Source organism: Danaus plexippus, chromosome 6 (genome assembly GCF_018135715.1).
Source record: "Danaus plexippus chromosome 6, MEX_DaPlex, whole genome shotgun sequence".
In the NCBI taxonomy this organism is placed as follows: Eukaryota; Metazoa; Arthropoda; class Insecta; order Lepidoptera; family Nymphalidae; genus Danaus; species Danaus plexippus.
Genome location: NC_083540.1, coordinates 633,288 through 652,073, shown reverse-complemented (window position 1 = coordinate 652,073; position 18,786 = coordinate 633,288). Strand labels below are relative to the sequence as shown.

The 18,786-nt window shown below is 38.3% G+C and overlaps 2 protein-coding genes across 4 annotated transcripts in view; both read left to right on the top strand.

Moving 5' to 3' along the window:
- The first annotated feature begins 1,390 nt into the window (after positions 1-1,390).
- LOC116778816 (uncharacterized) lies at positions 1,391-14,206 on the top strand. Its single transcript, XM_061529592.1, has 29 exons — positions 1,391-1,579; positions 1,787-2,018; positions 2,225-2,377; positions 2,489-2,569; positions 2,673-2,723; positions 2,804-2,888; positions 3,670-3,814; positions 4,146-4,255; positions 4,422-4,505; positions 4,639-4,767; positions 4,845-4,925; positions 5,099-5,193; positions 5,267-6,075; positions 6,146-6,292; positions 6,660-6,818; positions 7,031-7,150; positions 7,223-7,268; positions 7,350-7,440; positions 10,214-10,369; positions 10,442-10,603; positions 11,042-11,164; positions 11,426-11,554; positions 11,911-12,027; positions 12,371-12,421; positions 12,492-12,530; positions 12,614-12,658; positions 12,727-12,790; positions 13,176-13,285; positions 13,601-14,206. Exons 1-29 carry the CDS (start codon positions 1,522-1,524, stop codon positions 13,850-13,852), a joined length of 3,924 nt encoding a protein of 1,307 aa, XP_061385576.1. The 5' UTR covers positions 1,391-1,521; the 3' UTR covers positions 13,853-14,206.
- An 891-nt stretch (positions 14,207-15,097) lies between these two features.
- Positions 15,098-18,786, top strand: part of LOC116778669 (obscurin) — a 76,698-nt gene continuing 73,009 nt past the window's right edge. The window contains exons 1-3 of one of the 3 annotated variants that reach the window (XM_061529591.1): positions 15,098-15,205; positions 17,638-17,906; positions 18,588-18,694. In XM_061529591.1, coding sequence (XP_061385575.1) covers positions 17,858-17,906; positions 18,588-18,694 — 156 coding nt within the window. In that variant the 5' untranslated portion in view covers positions 15,098-15,205; positions 17,638-17,857. Of the gene's footprint in view, positions 15,307-15,326; positions 15,468-17,637; positions 17,907-18,587; positions 18,695-18,786 lie in introns of those variants that run through there. The other 2 variants (XM_061529589.1, XM_061529590.1) reach the window with 2 other exon arrangements.

The following is an 18,786-nucleotide window of genomic DNA, read 5'->3' as shown; positions in this document are numbered from 1 at the left end:
GATATACACGAAATGATTTCCCACAGTATAAAGGCAACACACTTTCCATTACTTTATCTATAGCATTCAAATTAAAAAAAAGAATATGGCTGTGTGATAATAAAGTAAAAGATAGATATATATTTATAAAAATGTACAGCTCATTTAGGCAACGATTAAGTTGCTTTAGGCTGTAAGTCATTTCATAACTACGATCTAAGGTTAGAAAATTAAACATAAACCCAGATGCAACCAATTGTATGAAGAACAGAGCGCTATGATGTGCAACGTCAGACAGAGCGGTAAATCTACGTATAAAATATAATAAATGTTCAGGGTTTCATATATATAACAAACGAACTGAACTGTCCGTGATCAAGTAGCTCTTATACTGCAGTTGACAGATGGATATAATTATATGGATATACTTGAATAGAAAAGATTTTATGAAGCTCGAATATACACAGATATAAAATCGGTATTAATTATGAAGTATCTTAGCGATCAAGTTTTTAAGGCTATTTATTTTTTAGAATAACTTCAACAGGAAAAAATTGGGTAAGGAAACAATGTTATATAAAATTCTCGATTTTATTCACTTGATTGGATCACCCAATTGGACAGGGAATGGTCCACATAAATACCGAAATTTGATCTAAAAGTATGAGCATTTAATTTCTTTTTTAAATAACGTTTTGTAAAAAGAAATCAGCATTTTGATAATTCTCATTCGTTACCAACAATATTTACTTGTGATATATTAGAATATTGAAATTCTTAGAGATGGCAGTTGTAGATGAACATATGATAAAATGAATTATCGGTAAGATTGATCCTAGAACATAAATTTACAAAATAGTTGGGACAGATTAAATGGGAAAGCGAACTGAGGACAGTTCCATCATCTTTAAGACGATGAGTGTGTTTTCACTGTCAGCTTTGAACCATGATGTAGAATTTTATTTGATTTTATTTCTCATCAGAAGGACATCTGAAAAATAACTTGAAACTTTTTAAACAATTACATTTTTGTTCTTATCATTAATTATTATTAAACAAGTTATATAAATTCAATAGAATATTTAATAATGAAATGCTGTTTGTACGGATAAAGAAAACTCTTAATTTTTTTCATAACTGCTTTCTACTTATCTACTCCTATATTTCACTTGAATCTTTATAAAGTACCCGTATTGGTAAAGATGGTTTTAACTTATTATTTATACAATAATTAAAATTGAATGATAAAAAGAGAAAATTTTAATTAAATATCAAATACTTTAATTAATTATTCATTATTATATTAAATGTCCGAAAAATCTGCATACATTAAAACTATAACTGTACTACCTGGATGTGTCTATGATTTTGGTTAACTTAAATTGTTGTCATTTCGTCTGTTGCTATGGCGGCAGATTTGTATTTGACGTATAACTTCAGACAAGATATTTTTGTATTTTGAAAACAAGAGAAAATTATGTAGAGTGCTGGTAGTGATTCAAATAACAATATTTTAAGGAAATTTTTCCAGTTAGTTTTATCATGAATGATGGCAAGGGGCATCTCTCTTGCAAGAGTCACACAGCAAGAAATGAAAAGGGTAAAGAATTTTTAACTTTTTTACGAGTACCTTTTGGAAGACTTTAGAATTCTTCTAATGAGCTTGTATTAAATAATGATAGAATTAAGCCTTAGTTAGACTTACTATTTTAACTTGATAGTAAATATTTATATTTTTGCTCTCAACTTCGTAATATTGTAAACAACTACCAGTACAGTTAAAATTTCTTACCATTTTTATTTATAGATATATACAGGATATGCCCATCTAAAATAAGCAAACGAGAATTGGAAGATTTGTATTTCGCATTATTAGAACAAAATGTACAGTTGAAGACCACAATCAATGATCAAAAAGACCAAATAAAGATACTGAATACCAGATTACAGAGAATGACCGCTCAGAAGCCAGGGACTGGAGCGTATAATAAAGACTTCAGTGGGGCTGGGAGAGGAATTATAAATGAACAAAAGGAATGGTAAACAACATTCATCTGCTTTATGTAATTATCACTTTTAAAACTATATTTTAAAGTTTTCCTTCCCATATAACAAACAATAGACTTGAAATATTGATTAAATGTATATATATGTAAAATTTACTTATGATGATCCATATTATTTTGTTTCTCAATAATCATTAGCTATCAAAATATAACAAATATAAAACCGTTACCAAATCCAGTATAGCAGATCTGAAGAAAGATAATGAGCGTCTATCAGAGCGTGTCCGCTTACTGAACATGCGCCTGTGTTCCGCCAAGCAGTTCCTCAGGCGGAGTCCTTCTCAATCCGCCTCCAGATGTGTCAGATGCATCATACCAGACACATCTGCTAAGTAAGTGGCAGATTTCTGTACAGCTTATATGTGCACTTTTTCATACTTGGATAACAATGGTCAAGAGATTGTGTTCCAAAAAAAACTACTTTGTTTATTTCTTATTTATAGGAACTTATCTACAAGCGCACTAAACAGCAAAAGAAGCGAGGGTAACCTGAAAACTGAAATTTCAACTTCACAGCTTGTTGAGTTAGTAAATAATAAATCAGCCCTTATTATAATAAGATTATATAATAAGATTATATTATAATAGTATATATTTACCGTGTATTAATCAAACTCATTATTCAAGGGACGAAAGCCCATTACAATTGCCTGAAATAACTTCAAGTCAAGCTGAAATGTAGGTATAAATTATTGCTAGTTATTTTTTCACTAAATATGATATTTCGTTTATATTGTAATAAAAATATTGTTCATCAGACCAGTTCAAGATCAGCCCTGCCAACGGAACAAGTGCAGAGTCGAGATGGATGAGCTGAAAGGAAAAATTGCTTCCTTGGAGAATGTAATTAGCTAGAGAATGTAATTAAATAGCTAGTCAGATGCTGTCGCTGTAATGTTTGTAGATAATTGTCAATCAATAGCTAGCTTAGTTCGCGCGATGTAAGAAATCTTTTTGCCACTTTTTTCACACGTTAGGCTACATTATTGGAGTTTTCGTATAGACGCCCAACTTTGAAAAAAAATTATATAGTCTATGTTCACTAGTGATAGTGTAACTTCCCAACAGGGAGAGGATATTTTAAATAACTCAGATAGTTTTGGAGCCTATTCAATGCAAACAAACAAACAAATATTTACTATTAATAATATTAGTATAGATTTCTAAAAATATCCATTATACACTCATGTGTTAGCAATGTTGAAGTAAAGTTAGATTTTAATAGTGAAAGTTACATTGATTTTAAATTAATTTCTTTGTTATACAAAATTATTTCAAGGTCAGAGGTTGACATTCTTTAAGTAATTTAAGCACAATGAACACTTAAAGCGGCCTTGTAAATATTTAGCTTAATCGTACAACCGTTTGTGACATTTTTTCATAATGTTCATATTGAAATCCGTTTCATATGTTTCTGTTGAATTTATAAAGTTTGAAATTTGGTCAGGAAGAGAGAGGAGCTTGGACAGTGGAGGAGGGCAATTAACGCGCGTTAGATAGGGACCCCTTAAACCTACAACTGGGTCGCAAGTCCCAGGCACTGTTGAAGCTTCTCTCCCTGCAACGATGGCCCCGCACCCGCATGGTGAATCCATGAAATGCTGAGAGGTTCTGTCTCTTATAGGAAATGTCTTCCCTCCAATCGTCCTGGTCTTCCCGTGCCGACGAGCTCCAGTCACTACTGTCTTCCGCACGCGCTGAACACGCCACGTGTCCAAATAGATTGGCAGCCCTCACCACAGACCTTGGGGGTACTCGGACACTAGCAGGTAAAGCAGCAAGAAAAATATGTATGATTAGAAGTGACCTGCTCCGGAATTATTCGAAGGAAGCTTTACTTATTATTGAATTTTACAGTTTCATAATTGCAGCTTGTTTGTTTTTTTTTTGTAGTATATAAGACTTTGGCGATCACACGTTCAAAGAAATATTTTTTAGGATTTTTAGAATATCTGGCCTCTGCTGATCATGTTTACTGACATAAAATGTAGAATAATAGAACACGATATGTGAATAGAAACTTTGTGTCATACGAGGCTGATCCTTATGCCATTGATTTTGTAGCTTACTTTGATTCGGCATCATGTCCGTTTGTTCCAGACGAGCTGACCAGCCAGTTACAGCTGGAACGAGCTCGTGTGGGTGAGCTGGAGGCGCAGCTGAGGGCGGCGCGGATCGACTACAACGTGGCGCTAGTGGCCGAGGGTCTGGTGAGGAGACTGCTCTACATCCAGATCGTCTTAGGATACTTGACCAACTTCTGATATAATTTCCATTAATGGCAACTTGGAGTGCGATGAGGGTGAACAGTCAGTGACCGCGGGAAGCGTCTGCTGCGACATATATTATATGTTTTTGTGTTTTTTTTTTTTGCAGAAAAACCAATCACACAAACTCAGCGACGTCAGTAAAGTCAACCCGCCAGTGACCGTGCTCTCCGACTGGGAGGATAGTCCACCAGTGATTTTTTTTTTTACTTTTTAGTACCTTAATTATTTCAAATTATACAATATCATCGAATAGGTTATTTAATTTACAGTGATCATAATAATTCCAGTCACCGACTTTTGTTAATTCAATATTTTGTATACAGATAGTGGTCCCAAATAATTCCGGAATATCCGTGGTAAATGAAGAGAACGCGAATGACCGAATGCAAGAGTCGGCTGACGGCGAGACCAAAAACAAAAATCATACAAATCATAAAAACGAAAGGGCAGTGGTAAGGGAGAAGGACTGATGTATAGTAATATATATGTAAAATATAAAATATAATTTCTCTTCTAATAATATGTTCAGGCTCTTCAAACACAGGGTGATTTTATTCTCACACAAATAGCGAGTCTTCAGTCCCAGTTGGACGGTTTAAAGCTCACTATCGTAAGTAATACGATTAAGTTTTTACCAATATATATATATATATGTATATATATGTATATTGTATGTTGTAAAAGATAACTTAAATAGGCTTTGTTGGTGGGCCGGCGACGAATAAAGAACAAGAAAATAATCCACATTTTAAGTCATACATAATTATTCTTTTGTGTAACCAGGGGGAGCGTCCCGCCGAGTCGTTGGCAGCGGACTCCAGCCTCAGTCACGATATCTTCAGCACCTTGCGGTTGAAGACAGTCACCGACATTGTGAAGTGAGCTTCCATATAACAATTACACTTCATGTTCATTGACAAGAGCCGGGTTTAAAGTGTCTCTGTATTACAGACCTCCGGAACCCTCGCGGCACGACGATACTCTCGTTTCCAAAGAATTTATAGAGGATGAAGAAGGAACGTTGGTGTCTCGACCGCAGACACACGAGGAAAACCAATATGAACAGGAGTACAAGTATCCGATACCCGGACCTTTATCATTGGACATGCCGAGATCGTCTCTGGCGGATATCACGGATATCAAGGTCAACAATGAGACGAAAAAGAGAAACTCGGAGAGCAGCAGAGGCAGCAAAGGCAGCGTGAGGATCAACCTGGATAACATCACGGCGTCAAAGAACGGAGACGGTCGGGTGGTCCAAGACCTGAACCAAAACGGTCAAGAAGATGTGTTTAAAAAGTTCAGACGATCCAGCTTCAGGTTTCCCTTCGATAGGAAACAGAGCAAAGACCTAGCGGTGCGATACGGGCAGACGCAGACTTACGGGAGTCAAGAAGACAACAGGGAGGAAGCGAAGAAAGTCTCCATAGGAATCAACACCGAGCGGCACAACGACGGAGAGGCCTACGACCAGGTCCTGGGCCGCAACGATCACGACAGGCCCGGCGACCACAACGATCAAGTGGCCACACGGAAGATACGGTATATGAGCGAGGAAAATACGCAAGTTGGCGAGGAACCGGGAACCAGTGTTGGCTGTAACGAGACGACGGAGACGGAGAGGAGCAGCAGGGACAGGAACCAGCGAACGAATAGTGTAGCCATACAGTGTGACGGCCCCTCCCACACCAGGGAGACGCATACTGGCTCTACAAAAAAAGAATTTCCAGAATCAGCAGCAGATGAGGGAAATTATGTCCGTGAGTAGCAAACTGTTTTTCCGTGGAATTGATGTGATCGGGAACAGAAACAGTACATGTTTCATGGTAGAGCTCTGTTCCGGTCACGCGGTGATGTGTCCCTGTCCCGCGCTGGCTCCCTCGCCCCGCTCGGTACGGACCTGCGCCGGGGGACTGGCGGCCGCGCCCCCTAACATACTGAGGCTCTGTCGCTGTGGGGACCGCGTTAATAGACATAGTAAGTTTTTTTATATAGAAAGGGATGATTTAAATGAAACTAATATTTTTCAGATAAACTACGCGTGCTTTATTTTTGTAAAAAACTACATAATCCCGACGTTCTACGACTTTTCGGCAACCGTGGTCACGGGCGGGCGAGATGTGATCACGGTTGCCGAAAAGTAACCGAAACGTCGGGAGTGTGTAGTTGAGTTAGTAAAATGAATACTCTCGAAAGTCTTCGATCTTATTAGTATGTCTGTCTGTCTGTCTGATGGATATGTGAAAATGAAAATTGATTGGTTGTGGGAAGATGAAGGTTGAGTAGTTTTCAAAGTCCGATTATAATTATGACTGAAAAATCTCGCAAGTCATTTCCGTTGCAGCTCCCCATACATCTACTGCCACACCGGAACCTCCCCGGCCGTCCACGGCGTCTCCTACGCCGTGTCCGTACGACGAGACTGTTACTATATCAGGACCTTCTTCCCCGGACACCACTGAACCCGGGGCGACCTGCGACCTTGACACGCAGAGGACTGACGGTTAATACATCGAATGCGCCGCTTGTTGTTATTTGTTATAGCAGAAAGTTATTGATGCTTGATGACGTTCATCGTTTAATTACTTGTTTTGCTCGCGCGAAATAGAATATTTGCATTATTTTAACGTATATCGTTTCGGAATAGTGACTAGTTCACGGACAGAAAAACTATCAATAACATGAAAGAATAACAGTAGGAAATATATCTTTCAGAGACTGGTCCGACGGACTACATCTCCCCGGGCGAGGAGAAGGCCACGTCAACACTCAGCGAGTCATACGGCACCACAGACTACAGCTGTCTCAGCGAGGGAGAGGTTCCCGCTGAAGGAGGTAGCGTCTATTACTCGTATACATAGAAGGGAACACGGAATATGTCATGCAGATAATAATGTTCTGTCACAGGTAAGAGGCTGTCGGCCACGGAAGATAAAATGTTGGAAGCCATAGGGTGAGAACGCTGAATACTTTAAGACACGTTTGTGACGTTAGTTTGGTCATTAACACCCTCGATAACCGGCGCATCCCGCAGCTCCCGCTCCGATAAGATGGAGGAGGCGCTGCGGGCCATCAGCGAGGAACTGACACGCTGCAGGGAGCTGCTGCAGGGGAGGGGGGCAGTGGTGAGAGGGGGGCGGGCAAACACTTCTGTAGATATACGTACCAGTAGATAAACAGACGAGTTTGAATGTGCGAGTGAGATCTTTAGCGCCTGATGCAGTGTGTTCAACTATAAGCCTGCTCTGTATTCTCTCACGGAAATATCATGGTCTATGAACACGAACAGGTTTCGAATATCGCTTGGGCCTGACCTTCAGTGAGTCCTCGCCCCAGTGAGCTCATTATGTTGATGCCATGCGAGTAGCTAAATCCATCACAGTATCTCATAACACACCCTAGTGTTAGTACGTTTTGTATGTATCATCATCATCTGTAGTGAAACTGGATAGGCTATATATTATCTATTAAATCGACCGGCTGAAGTTCCTATATACATACATACATATATACATATATAAAAATAGATAGATTATACATAAAAATAAAAAATATAATAATGTTTGTGGTTTTATTCAATACTTCCAAGTGTCACCATTTGTGTGTGGTAGTGTATCATCTGTACGTATCACCTTAGTAGATACTTTTCGCTTACGGAAGAAGCAACATTCTTCTTCGTGCGCACACCGAGGGCGAGAGGTTAATATATGTCGGGGTGACATTTAAATACTCTCCAGTTAGTAATGAAAAAAAGACTTCGAGGTGTTTAAATTTACCCAAAAAGTAGAAAGACTTTAATGGAAGTGGACCTGGCTAAGTGGCGACTGTGTACCCAATGAAGGCTATATATTCAGGGATAGTTCGGTGATGAACAGGGTAAATATCAGTAGCGGAATATAAATGTAACTAACAGTAACTATTATTGCGACGGCGGAAGACATGAACAGGTCACTGGAGAGGTAAGACAAAGTAGGGGATTAAGCTTGCAGTTCTCAGGTGAGGAGATCCGGCTGGGACGAAAGGTAGGTTATTCTAATTTATCTGATCATCAGGTGCTTAACAGCTGATAAGGATATAATAAGCCGGTACTAAAGACAAGCGAACCTTCAAAATATCCCAAACACAATATTTCGCAATGAAGGTTCAGAATGTCTTTTTTGCCAAGATCCATAAGTCTTATCACCGGATTAAACGCAAATCGCACTAACTCGTCTAAGTTGAAAAATTCTATGAGGATTTGAAAATCCATCTAAGTTCTTAATTGCGACCGATCTATAGTTCACAGGCCATCTAAGCGAAAGGTTCGCCGATATTGACATGGACATGATTGGGATGGCTCTGCGCCAACTAGTAACAAAACACAGGAGACATTGAAAATAGGTTTGATGGTGCTGTTCTTCAAGATAGTCACAGCACTTTATAACAAAACTAGTTGATACTAAACCAGTAATCCTCTTGAGCCTGCCTGCATGTTGTTCTCTAGAGTTGAAACATGGGACTTAAAGAACCTATTAAACAGGATAAATTTCAAAAACAATTTAAGTCCATAGAACAGTCACACATTCCGGTAAATAATCCCAAATACCCAGGAATGGAACGACCTTATAAGCCTATATTTTTTATCGTGTCTTTGGTGTTTAAGTGTTTCTGGAGTCTATATATAGATACCTTATTGATAATGAACAAATTAATGTTTAAACATCTACATGATACGGCCACCATGTCATCACAATAATACGTTTAGACTGAGCGATGTTTGGGGAACTCATTCATTTTTTGAGACGCTGATCCCACAATCTCTTGAGATGGAACCTTTCAACAAGTACGTTTGAACTCGTCTTAACCTACAGATTTCGGACTTTCTCTGAAAGCCTGTCCCATGAATGAGCAGTCACTGAGCTAGCTACAAAGTCCAACCTAAGCCGCGGATACCGCGCGCAGATCTGGCATGCTAAACTGAAAATGGGGCAGTCGTGGCTTCAGATGGTTATTTAATCGATGGAGTTGAACATGTCTGAGATACCGTGCAAGTAAGCGTAGTGTGACGCCTTGCAGTACGATGGAACAACGATCTTAGAAAGACGGTGATCTTCAATAGAACATGTCTGCAGGTAAAGAAATATGGTAACATAAATAATCTATAGGCACGACATCCAGAAATAACGCACAATGACGGAATAGACGGAAATTTCAGCAAGGTACCATCAGAATTCAGCGGCCTTTTTGAATAATTCTTTAAACGAAGTATGACAAAACCATGAAGATCTATAAGATATTTAAAAAATCTTTTGGCTTATTAATTTACCAGTTTTTATGCGTGACTTCGTCTGTCTGAAAAGTGGATTAGACTCGGAAAGAAATGAATAAAGTGTGTTAAAATAATAAATTTGGCCCGACCATGAATTCGTACATAATTCAACTATTATGACATGATCTACACGGAATACTAAAGTCCATAAAGTTTTGTAGTTTTTGCATGAAAGAGAAACAAACACACATTCATCCATACATTGATATATCCATACGCCCTTACAAACGTTATAATATCAGTAGGACTAGTCTGTGGTGACGTATGACATGTTAAAAAAATTCTTAGTTGAAAATATAATATCTCGTCTGCTCGTGATCACGGTTGCTGAAAAATAAATCGAAACGTCGGGAGTAAGTAGTTTTAAAATAATAAAATCCGCGTAGTATATCCGAAATATATTAGTTTCATTTAAATGAATAAAACTCGCGAAAGTATTCGATCTCATTGCGTTAATGTTATGTTCATCAGTTTTGAGCAGTTTTTCTAAATAGGTAATGTAATTCAGTGAATTGTCAGTTATTATCATAACATTTTCGACCATAGGTTAAAATTACGTAAGTTGAATGGTTAAAATTTGTATTCCTTAGCACTCGCCGAAGACCTCTCGCGAGGTGTCGATGATGACCGAAGAAGTTGTACCCATAGCACTGAAAAGAGCCGATGCCAAGTTACGTCTACGAGATTCGTATACACCGAAGTGCATATTCACGCTGCATGTCGGCACTGTGGTGCTATCCGACCAGGTGGGTAGCATAAAATGTGATTTGAATATACCAGTGAAGTATTTTCAAATGTCCTTACCTTGCCATCACTAGGCGGTCCTTCTCTCTCACGACAAGTCGTTACTGTTAACTTGGCGCTTCTACAATCAGACGCCATCCATGACTCGTCTACTGGCTGGACGAGTTATGAATTTCGACTTCTCAACAGAATACGATCTCAAGATAACTGAACATTTCCTGTACTATTTAAAACATGTGAGTTCGAAAACTAATAAACTTATTGCATAAATAACAGATCTTTCTCACAACATTTTGTTTTAAAGTCTTGTTCATAAATCCTTTATATATACTCAGTTACCGCGATGTAATCGGCTGCCAAAGAATGGTGGCAATATCCCATTTCTACAGTTCATAGTGTGATGAGTATTGACCTAATTATAGCAACGATAATGCCAAATACCTACGGTTTGCCAAATAAATCAGAGGCAGTAATTAAACGTTGATGTGTCGTGTTACTTAGCAGCTTTCTCTTCTTATTTTTTAGATTTTGCTTCCTTCCATCCTTCACAACAAATCTCTTGACGATAATTGTCAATTATTTTGCAAGATAAAAAGTCTGTTTTATCTACATTTTCTTGTTTATATTTTCGATTATATCAGCAATGTATCCTTCTTCCCATGGTATTTTATTAGGAAGAGATGCCGATAACAATATCAGAGATGGACAAACAGGACGAGGCGTTCGCTATCTGTTCCCTGCCGTTAAGGGATGCTCTGCTTCATCCGAACAGAAGAGTTGATATGTCACTCGCACTGGTAACATATACATACTCACGCCCCAATTGGCAAAAAATACTTACAAACTACACCATTTCTCGATAGCAGTTATTTGATCCGTTGGTTGCTTACATGCAAACATAATCACGTCGTATTCATTACTCACACAAACAGGAATTTCATAAAAGATGTCTGCGGAATGTAACTAACATGGTGACAGATCACATCAAAAACCGGTCTCACGATAATTCTCTAAATGAAGCCCGCGACATATTCACACTTTTACTATTCCGGTGGTAGGTGGCAGGCAGACAGATGACCAGAGAGCGTGGCTCGGCAGACTGTGAGGAAGCAGGGGTGCTAGATGTATGGTGCATGCTCAGGGTCGACCCTAGCGCTTTGCCCGCTATCAACACGGCCATCATCAGGGTACGATCGAGTTAGATGGAAGTTATAATAAATAGGAACGTAAATTATTTTTAGACGCGACTTGCCTGACACGTGGCAATTGTGACAAATACATTGGTTATTTTAAACAACTTTTATTTATATACGCGCTGTCTACAGCTTTACGTTTCATTGCTTACAATATTATTATTAACAACTAACAATTTTAAGTATTTTTTAACTTTCTCCATTCTAGTTTTTGTTTTAAATAATACATACGGCCGTTACGGTTAACGTAGCCTATAGAACACTGCACAATATATATTGGCTTCATAATAAAAGGCATCCCACGTAATGGCTCGACTCCGTATCTATCATAATAGTAGTATGATCGTCAGCCCTCGTCCTTGAAGAGCCAGCAGCACTCTTCATCCATCATGGAGCAGATGCTGGATGACGACCAATCATCCGACTACCGGTACTCCCGGGACCTGCACAGGCGCAGCAAACGAACGGTCTATACATACCTACTTAAATACGTAGCACTAGTACTGGAACAAATCACATTAGATAACTAGTTATCACAATGATCAAAGAATATTATCATGTATCTTACGTGTCACGCCCACCATCTATATTAATACGGTTTTTTCAACACTCGATGCAGAGAGGGTAGTTAGAGGTTTGACGTACGTACGTGATAACTTGCGTTAATGATTCTATAGATTGATGAGACAATAGAAACGGGAAACGTTACAATGAAAACCTGTGCCAAGCATTATTTACCTTAAATTTGTTTTAATACAAAACAATTCATCCCGTACAATCCATTAAGATGCCCCACTATATGTTTTATAGTCTGAAGATGTTCAATCGAGTCGCAGCGAGGCGATGGACAAAGCACCAGAGGTAATAATTCTCACAGAGTCACATAAATAACATCGTAACTGTTGAATGAATGACGAACGAATTGTTTCAGTTAAACCATTCACTGAACGAAGTGATCGAGAACGAAGTGGTAACTATATTTATGATTCAAAATTATCGTTGTCGTTTGAATATTAGAATGAAATTGTATGAAGCGAATAACTTAAATTTCAGAAAAGCACTATACGATCTGTGAACGATTTCAAGCAGGCTGTTGCTGTGAGTAGATGTCGCTGTATAATCAACTCTCTTAATGACATTAATATATTTTAATAAAAATATTCCAGAAAAAATCTAACGATTCAACCAATATATACGAAATGTTGAAAAACAAGAAGTGGAACAGACGGAGTGAGTTGTAAATCATTTAGTTTCATTGAACATGAGACAGCAGAGAGTAGGGTAGTAATTGATGCAACTCGGATATTGCTTAGTAAAAAGTTTATTGTGCTATAAACGCACTTAATGACGTACCTAATAGGGAATGCGTGAGTTAAAAATTCACCAAAAAGTTCATACGTAATCATTATTGATAAAGAAATATACTCGCATAAATACTATTACCAAGAATCATGTTTATTTGGGGCCATAACGCTGTCGACTGAACGTAAGATTTGTAAATATCAATAGAAAAGTTTTGTGTATCAGTTTGTTGTGAAAGAATAATAAACGCTCACTGTCACACGTTAAATGTTTAATTGCCAGTACTAGTGCTAGTTATATATTTATTTTGAAGGTACTCAAAATTCACAAAAACCTCAAGACGGCAGCAGACAGAAGTCCGTCACCATCTGTAACCAGCCGAGGCAATCCAGCGTTAATAGGAGGACTATATCACAAGCCAATGTTAGTTTAACTAAACTAAGCTTGCACAGAGTCTCACCAAGCAATCTTAACTGAATGGCGTCTTGTCAAGGCCTTTGATGGACTGTCTCATGTATCGAGCGTCGCGCCCTGCACTACTGTCTGGTTAAACGTCTTAACAAGACATTAATATTAGTTCCTGCTCTAGAGGTCCGTCAAATGGCTGATGGACTGTTAATCTATCGTCAAAACTCAAATGTTAATTCCCACCCCTGATGTTTTGCAGCCATATAATAGTAGTCTTTGGTTTTCTTGTCCCTTTTTTGTCCACAACATTACGCAAATATTTAATAACAGACCGTCGTAAGCACCGACGAAAACCTTCAAAGTCTGGACATCACGATACAGTGGCTAGCTCTCAATGAAGACTGTAAGGCGATGATTGATCCCAATGTGAGGAGGTTGTATGTAGCATACACCTTCCTTGGCCGAAGCGGTGCTGACATGGAGACGCCCGTCAGTCTGCCGAAACCGAAGCATTACATGGACAAATGTCACTTTCTGTTCAAGAAAAGTACGTTCCTCAATCTGGTCTGCTCGCGGTTGTAGTAGTTGCTGAATTCCTCAACTCCTTATATTCCCTTATTCTTGTTTCTATGTCTCAATGTGTAAAAATTGGATGAAATATAGCGTGACCCATTCTTTTACGAGGAACTACAAAAATTATCGAATTAACGTTGGTAGAGTATATGTATGTTTGGAGAGCTATAGTAGACAATAAAAAAACCTTCCTTATATACAGAGACTAGCACAGTTTTAGTGATTCACGGTTGGATCATAGACAAGTTAAGTTCCATGACAGTCCTCTCTCATCAGCGTTCATAGTGAACGAGTGTGATATGGTGACGCTGGGTCACTTGGCTCAGTGTCACGAGCCGGCCAACGAACCTGACCCTCAGTGCGCGGTGGTGTTCAGCGTAGTCAGCGAACCCGCCGAGGATCCACTAGGCCTGGACAGCTGTGAGGATATCGGGTAAGCGATTTGCATCCATCGTAGGACCGCTAAATTTAGCTTATACCGTTTAGACGAATCTTTATTTGTAATTGTAAAGGTTCATGATTAACTTGCTCCGGTTTATGCAATTTACTACTGATCATGCCTTATCTAATTATCTCTTTTCCTCTCGAATAAAATTCCGTCACAATATATATGTCAGGTGTACTTTATATATTGCTTGATGAGTGAAGAGGTAATATGTTTAGCTACGCGTATCTATACTTGGGGGATGTGCTGGCCAGCAGTTCCACTGAGACGTATAACGGGGTGCTGGTGGTTCGGGATCCTCGTGGTGTGGACTGCGGAGCCCTGGCCCTTAGGCTCGATGGCCTGACTCTGCTGCGGCGATGCAGGGATCTGGCCGGGAACGCCAGTCATTGACTGAGGTGAGCTCGGAAGGATCGCTCGTAACATGGAATACAGAAATCTATACAGCACATTTTTTCATAATAAATTTATTTATTGACGGGATCACCATCGAAGTGACGACTTGTTATGATGGAGCGAATACATATAATATAAGAAAGAATATGGTAACATTTAATAAATTTTATTCTAAAATATTTTCTTTTTCCTCGCAATTTGTATTTGTAACCATAGAATGAGATTTATGAGATAATTAGTCTGTGTGTAGTTAGACGGTCAAGTCCAGAGTAGCTGGTGAGGTCATCGTCGTTATTATGAATCCAAAATGTTTATTTTCAATATATAAAATTAAAACTGTTATCTATCAAATCCAAACCAATCAAAGTCAATACATCGAAATTATTTAGTGTATTGGATCTATCGAAATACGCAGTCATAGTGTTGTGACGGCGTGCGACGGACGCGCGCTCGCGACCGAAATAATACGACGACGACCGACGGGACCGACCCGTAATACGCGACCCCACAGTGACCCCACGGTGACCCCACAGTGACACCCCCAGTGACCCCACACGTGACATTACAATAACTATATAAACACAATTCAAAACAAAACGTTAACGCAAAACATGTTTGTGCGGTCTGAGATACAGCTTCACTCTTATAAATATTTTAGATAACTTTGATAAATGTATTGAAATTTATTTGGAAGTGTTTGGAGTCAAATATATTATTTTGATGAATATATTTATTAAAATGTTACATTTTTGCATAGTTTCGAACCGATATGTCCAAAAAGAGGTTAGATTTACCAATTTAAAAGGAATTAACGTATGTGTTATAAAATATTAAGAAACGGTTGTCTGATGTTACGTTTAAACTACGGGTGCAGCGGTCTGAAACATCATCTGCGTTCCATCTCATCCATATAGATAACGTCTATCCGGTCTCAGCTAAGATTAATCGGTCAATCATTCCGTTGCATCGGCGCTAGGCGTCCTTGCCCCAGTGCCGTGCCAAAGACGCTTTTAGATCGGCCTATCCGCTGTACAATGTACAAACTTTCTTCCCTCAACTTTCGATCGATCGTCGACCCTCTCGACCAGTAATAAGGTCGATAATGACTGAATATAATTATTTGCCAGTGTCGGATACCAAGGGACTTTCGTTGGCCATCGTCGAAAAGTAAATTTATGGTTGAGCCAAAATAAAAACCGTAATTGTAATATTTGATAAGGGATAAAACTATTGCCTCTTATATTTTTCGTCAACAAATTTTATAACCTTAGTTAAGGTACACAATTTTATCACGAAACAAGTTTAAAGCTTTTTCATTACGCTATATTACAACCTTCGGACACTTCAGACAGTGTTTACCGATTACACGTAATGGTTCAGTCGATGTTAACTAACTTCAGTGATCAATTCAAACCATTAAAATGCCTGTGTTCCAACGTCCCCTAAGTCTCCGATGAGCTGCTTCTTGTCAGAACTTCCATTATTGTTCCGGAGTTGCAATTTCAATGTGCTATGATTCACTCGTTCGATATATGTCGCTGGCTGCATGTGACATTTCCGTCACCGACTGCCCACTGAGCGATAGTGATTAGTGGCATCCGATACAGGAATGCCTCGAGAGCTTCCTCTGCAACAACAACCGTTTGGATATATTTTAAATTACAGAATAGTGTCAGATGATATTTTATCATTAATTTTGATTTATCTTGATGATAAATAACGAACCAGAGAAGTCGTGTGCATGACAAGGTTATTATATATATAAATCTGTCGGGTTATATATAAATAGATGTTACAGTTAGTTATTTTATATCGCGGAAAACCGGACGTCGAAGTAGTATAATAAAATGTTATGTTCCGGATGGAATGATGGATATGACGGACCTTGACTCGCCTTAGAATGACACTAACTGTAAAAATGGCAGTGATCGTTCTATAGGTATGCATTGCCACATATAATCATAATACAATATAAAAATATGGCTTTTTGAGCCCCTGTCAACCCGACGAGCCATCTCATCGATAATCAATTACTCGTTAAGATGCTTCCAAATAAAGACAGTTCAAGGTCACTAGGTTTGAAAACTATACACAGTGTAAGCTTTTTGTTGGGTCCATCATGATGAGAATTTCAGCTTCTATATGAACGTCTACCAATAATGAATCACCATCGACTGGTTTCTGAAAAGTAAAGTTTGGCTTATAAGCGCACGTACTGTAAAAGTCTTGTGCCTACTACATACAGGCCACTGTTAGTTTTTGACAATATTAACATAATAATCGCTAAATTCACCTCATTTTCTTTCTTTCCGTGGTGATCATCATGAACAGTTTAAAAGATAGTGTTTTATTGAGTTCGACGGGTTCATGGCTTCTCGTTCAGCACAGGAGATCTTTTACATATTTAAACAATGTCTGGGACGCAAGATAGTCTATGGGAATATTGTTTAAAGTTTAATTTAAGTCGTCTTCGTCTATTGACAGATTCCTTCATGTATTCGACATTGTATTTGTCATCACCGCATCATGAAGGTTGGAAACGTTTGGCAATTCCTATTCTATTTCGGTACCTTTTTATGATTGTGGAAATATTTTAATTGCCTTTATTAATTAGATATTTTTTTTGCGATTCTGGAAAACTTAACGTTTTTCAAAAGCTTTTACCAGTTTATGATCGACGGTCCATCCTATGCGGATATTATCCGTATATTTCCAAATATATATTATTTAAAATTTTGTGGCTTTCTTTCTTTGTGCAATATGTTTCAACCCAGAACTACATAAATAATTCAGGGCTATGCTATCTACTATGTCATCGTTTGCATAAATAAATCGCATTTCGTAGGAAGATCTACGATCTTGTTATTGGATATATTCAGTTGGCAGTCAGTTAAAAGACGCGTAGTCTCAAGTGCACATAAATAAATACAATAATACTCTGAATGAATTACAGGAACACTACAACAAGTACGTGAAAACATGACAAACACAGTTCATTGTATTGAAACTTGAACATTAAGAAATCCTATACCCACATATAAACAAAAAACATTATAGAAGTGAAGTTGCATTTTTAAACGATATCAAAGTTTACGTACTTGTGCAAAAAAATTATAATACAGTGAATTGGTATAAACATTATTGATCCAAAAAGACAAAAAAAGACCCACACAATGGATCATGATCACAACACACTAGACATCATGAGTAAAGACGCGATAGGTCAGTGAGAATGCAAACTAAAACGTGCAGAAAAATATAACATATTATATTTTATAAAATTGTGCTCTAATAAAGCTTTCGTCTTTAACATCTTTTTATTGGACTTATATATAATATAAAATAATTGAATTATTTTATATTATTAGTATCAAAAAACATGTGTAGGTATGTCTTGTTAACAGTTAAAAAGAAAGTATCTGTAATAACTGATAACAAAAGTTAAGTCGGCGATGATACTCAAGTAGTCACTGTACTCACACTAAACACATATTTACTTCAGACAGAAGTGAACACATAGATGTGTAATTCGTAGTTTGAAGTAGTAACCGCAGCAGTAGAAATAGTAGTAACGCTTTATAGTAGTAACGCGTAGTATATAGACAAGCTTTGTATTATATAAACAAACACAAAATACCTACACTGCTTAAATGAACACCTATTATCCCTTGCTCAGCCGCTCAGTCGCTCAGTTGCTCAGTTGCAGCTTCACCCTAAATCCTGTGCCCTTTATTATTAATCGCAAACAGAGCTCCTAATGTTTCGTTGTTTAACATTAAAGCTTGTTCAGCATCACTAAACCTTTTGCTTTACCGTAAAGTGCGAGGCGTGATCCTCAATCACCGTCTGTGCTGGTTGTGCTGGTTGTGCTGGTGTCAGTGTAGTGATAGCCCGGTTGTGCAGAATTCGGCGAGTGGTTGTGTCGCGTGGCAGTTCCGGCACTGGTCCGGGCGCGGCGCTCCCACAGCGAGACGAGGGCCCGAGCGCTCACCATCCGCGCCAACATGGAGGTTAGTTCTTTTACATTTATGTATGTTGCCTCACCAGAAAGAATACCTCATTAAACTGCATTTTTCCTTTACTTTCTTATATTTTTTTATGT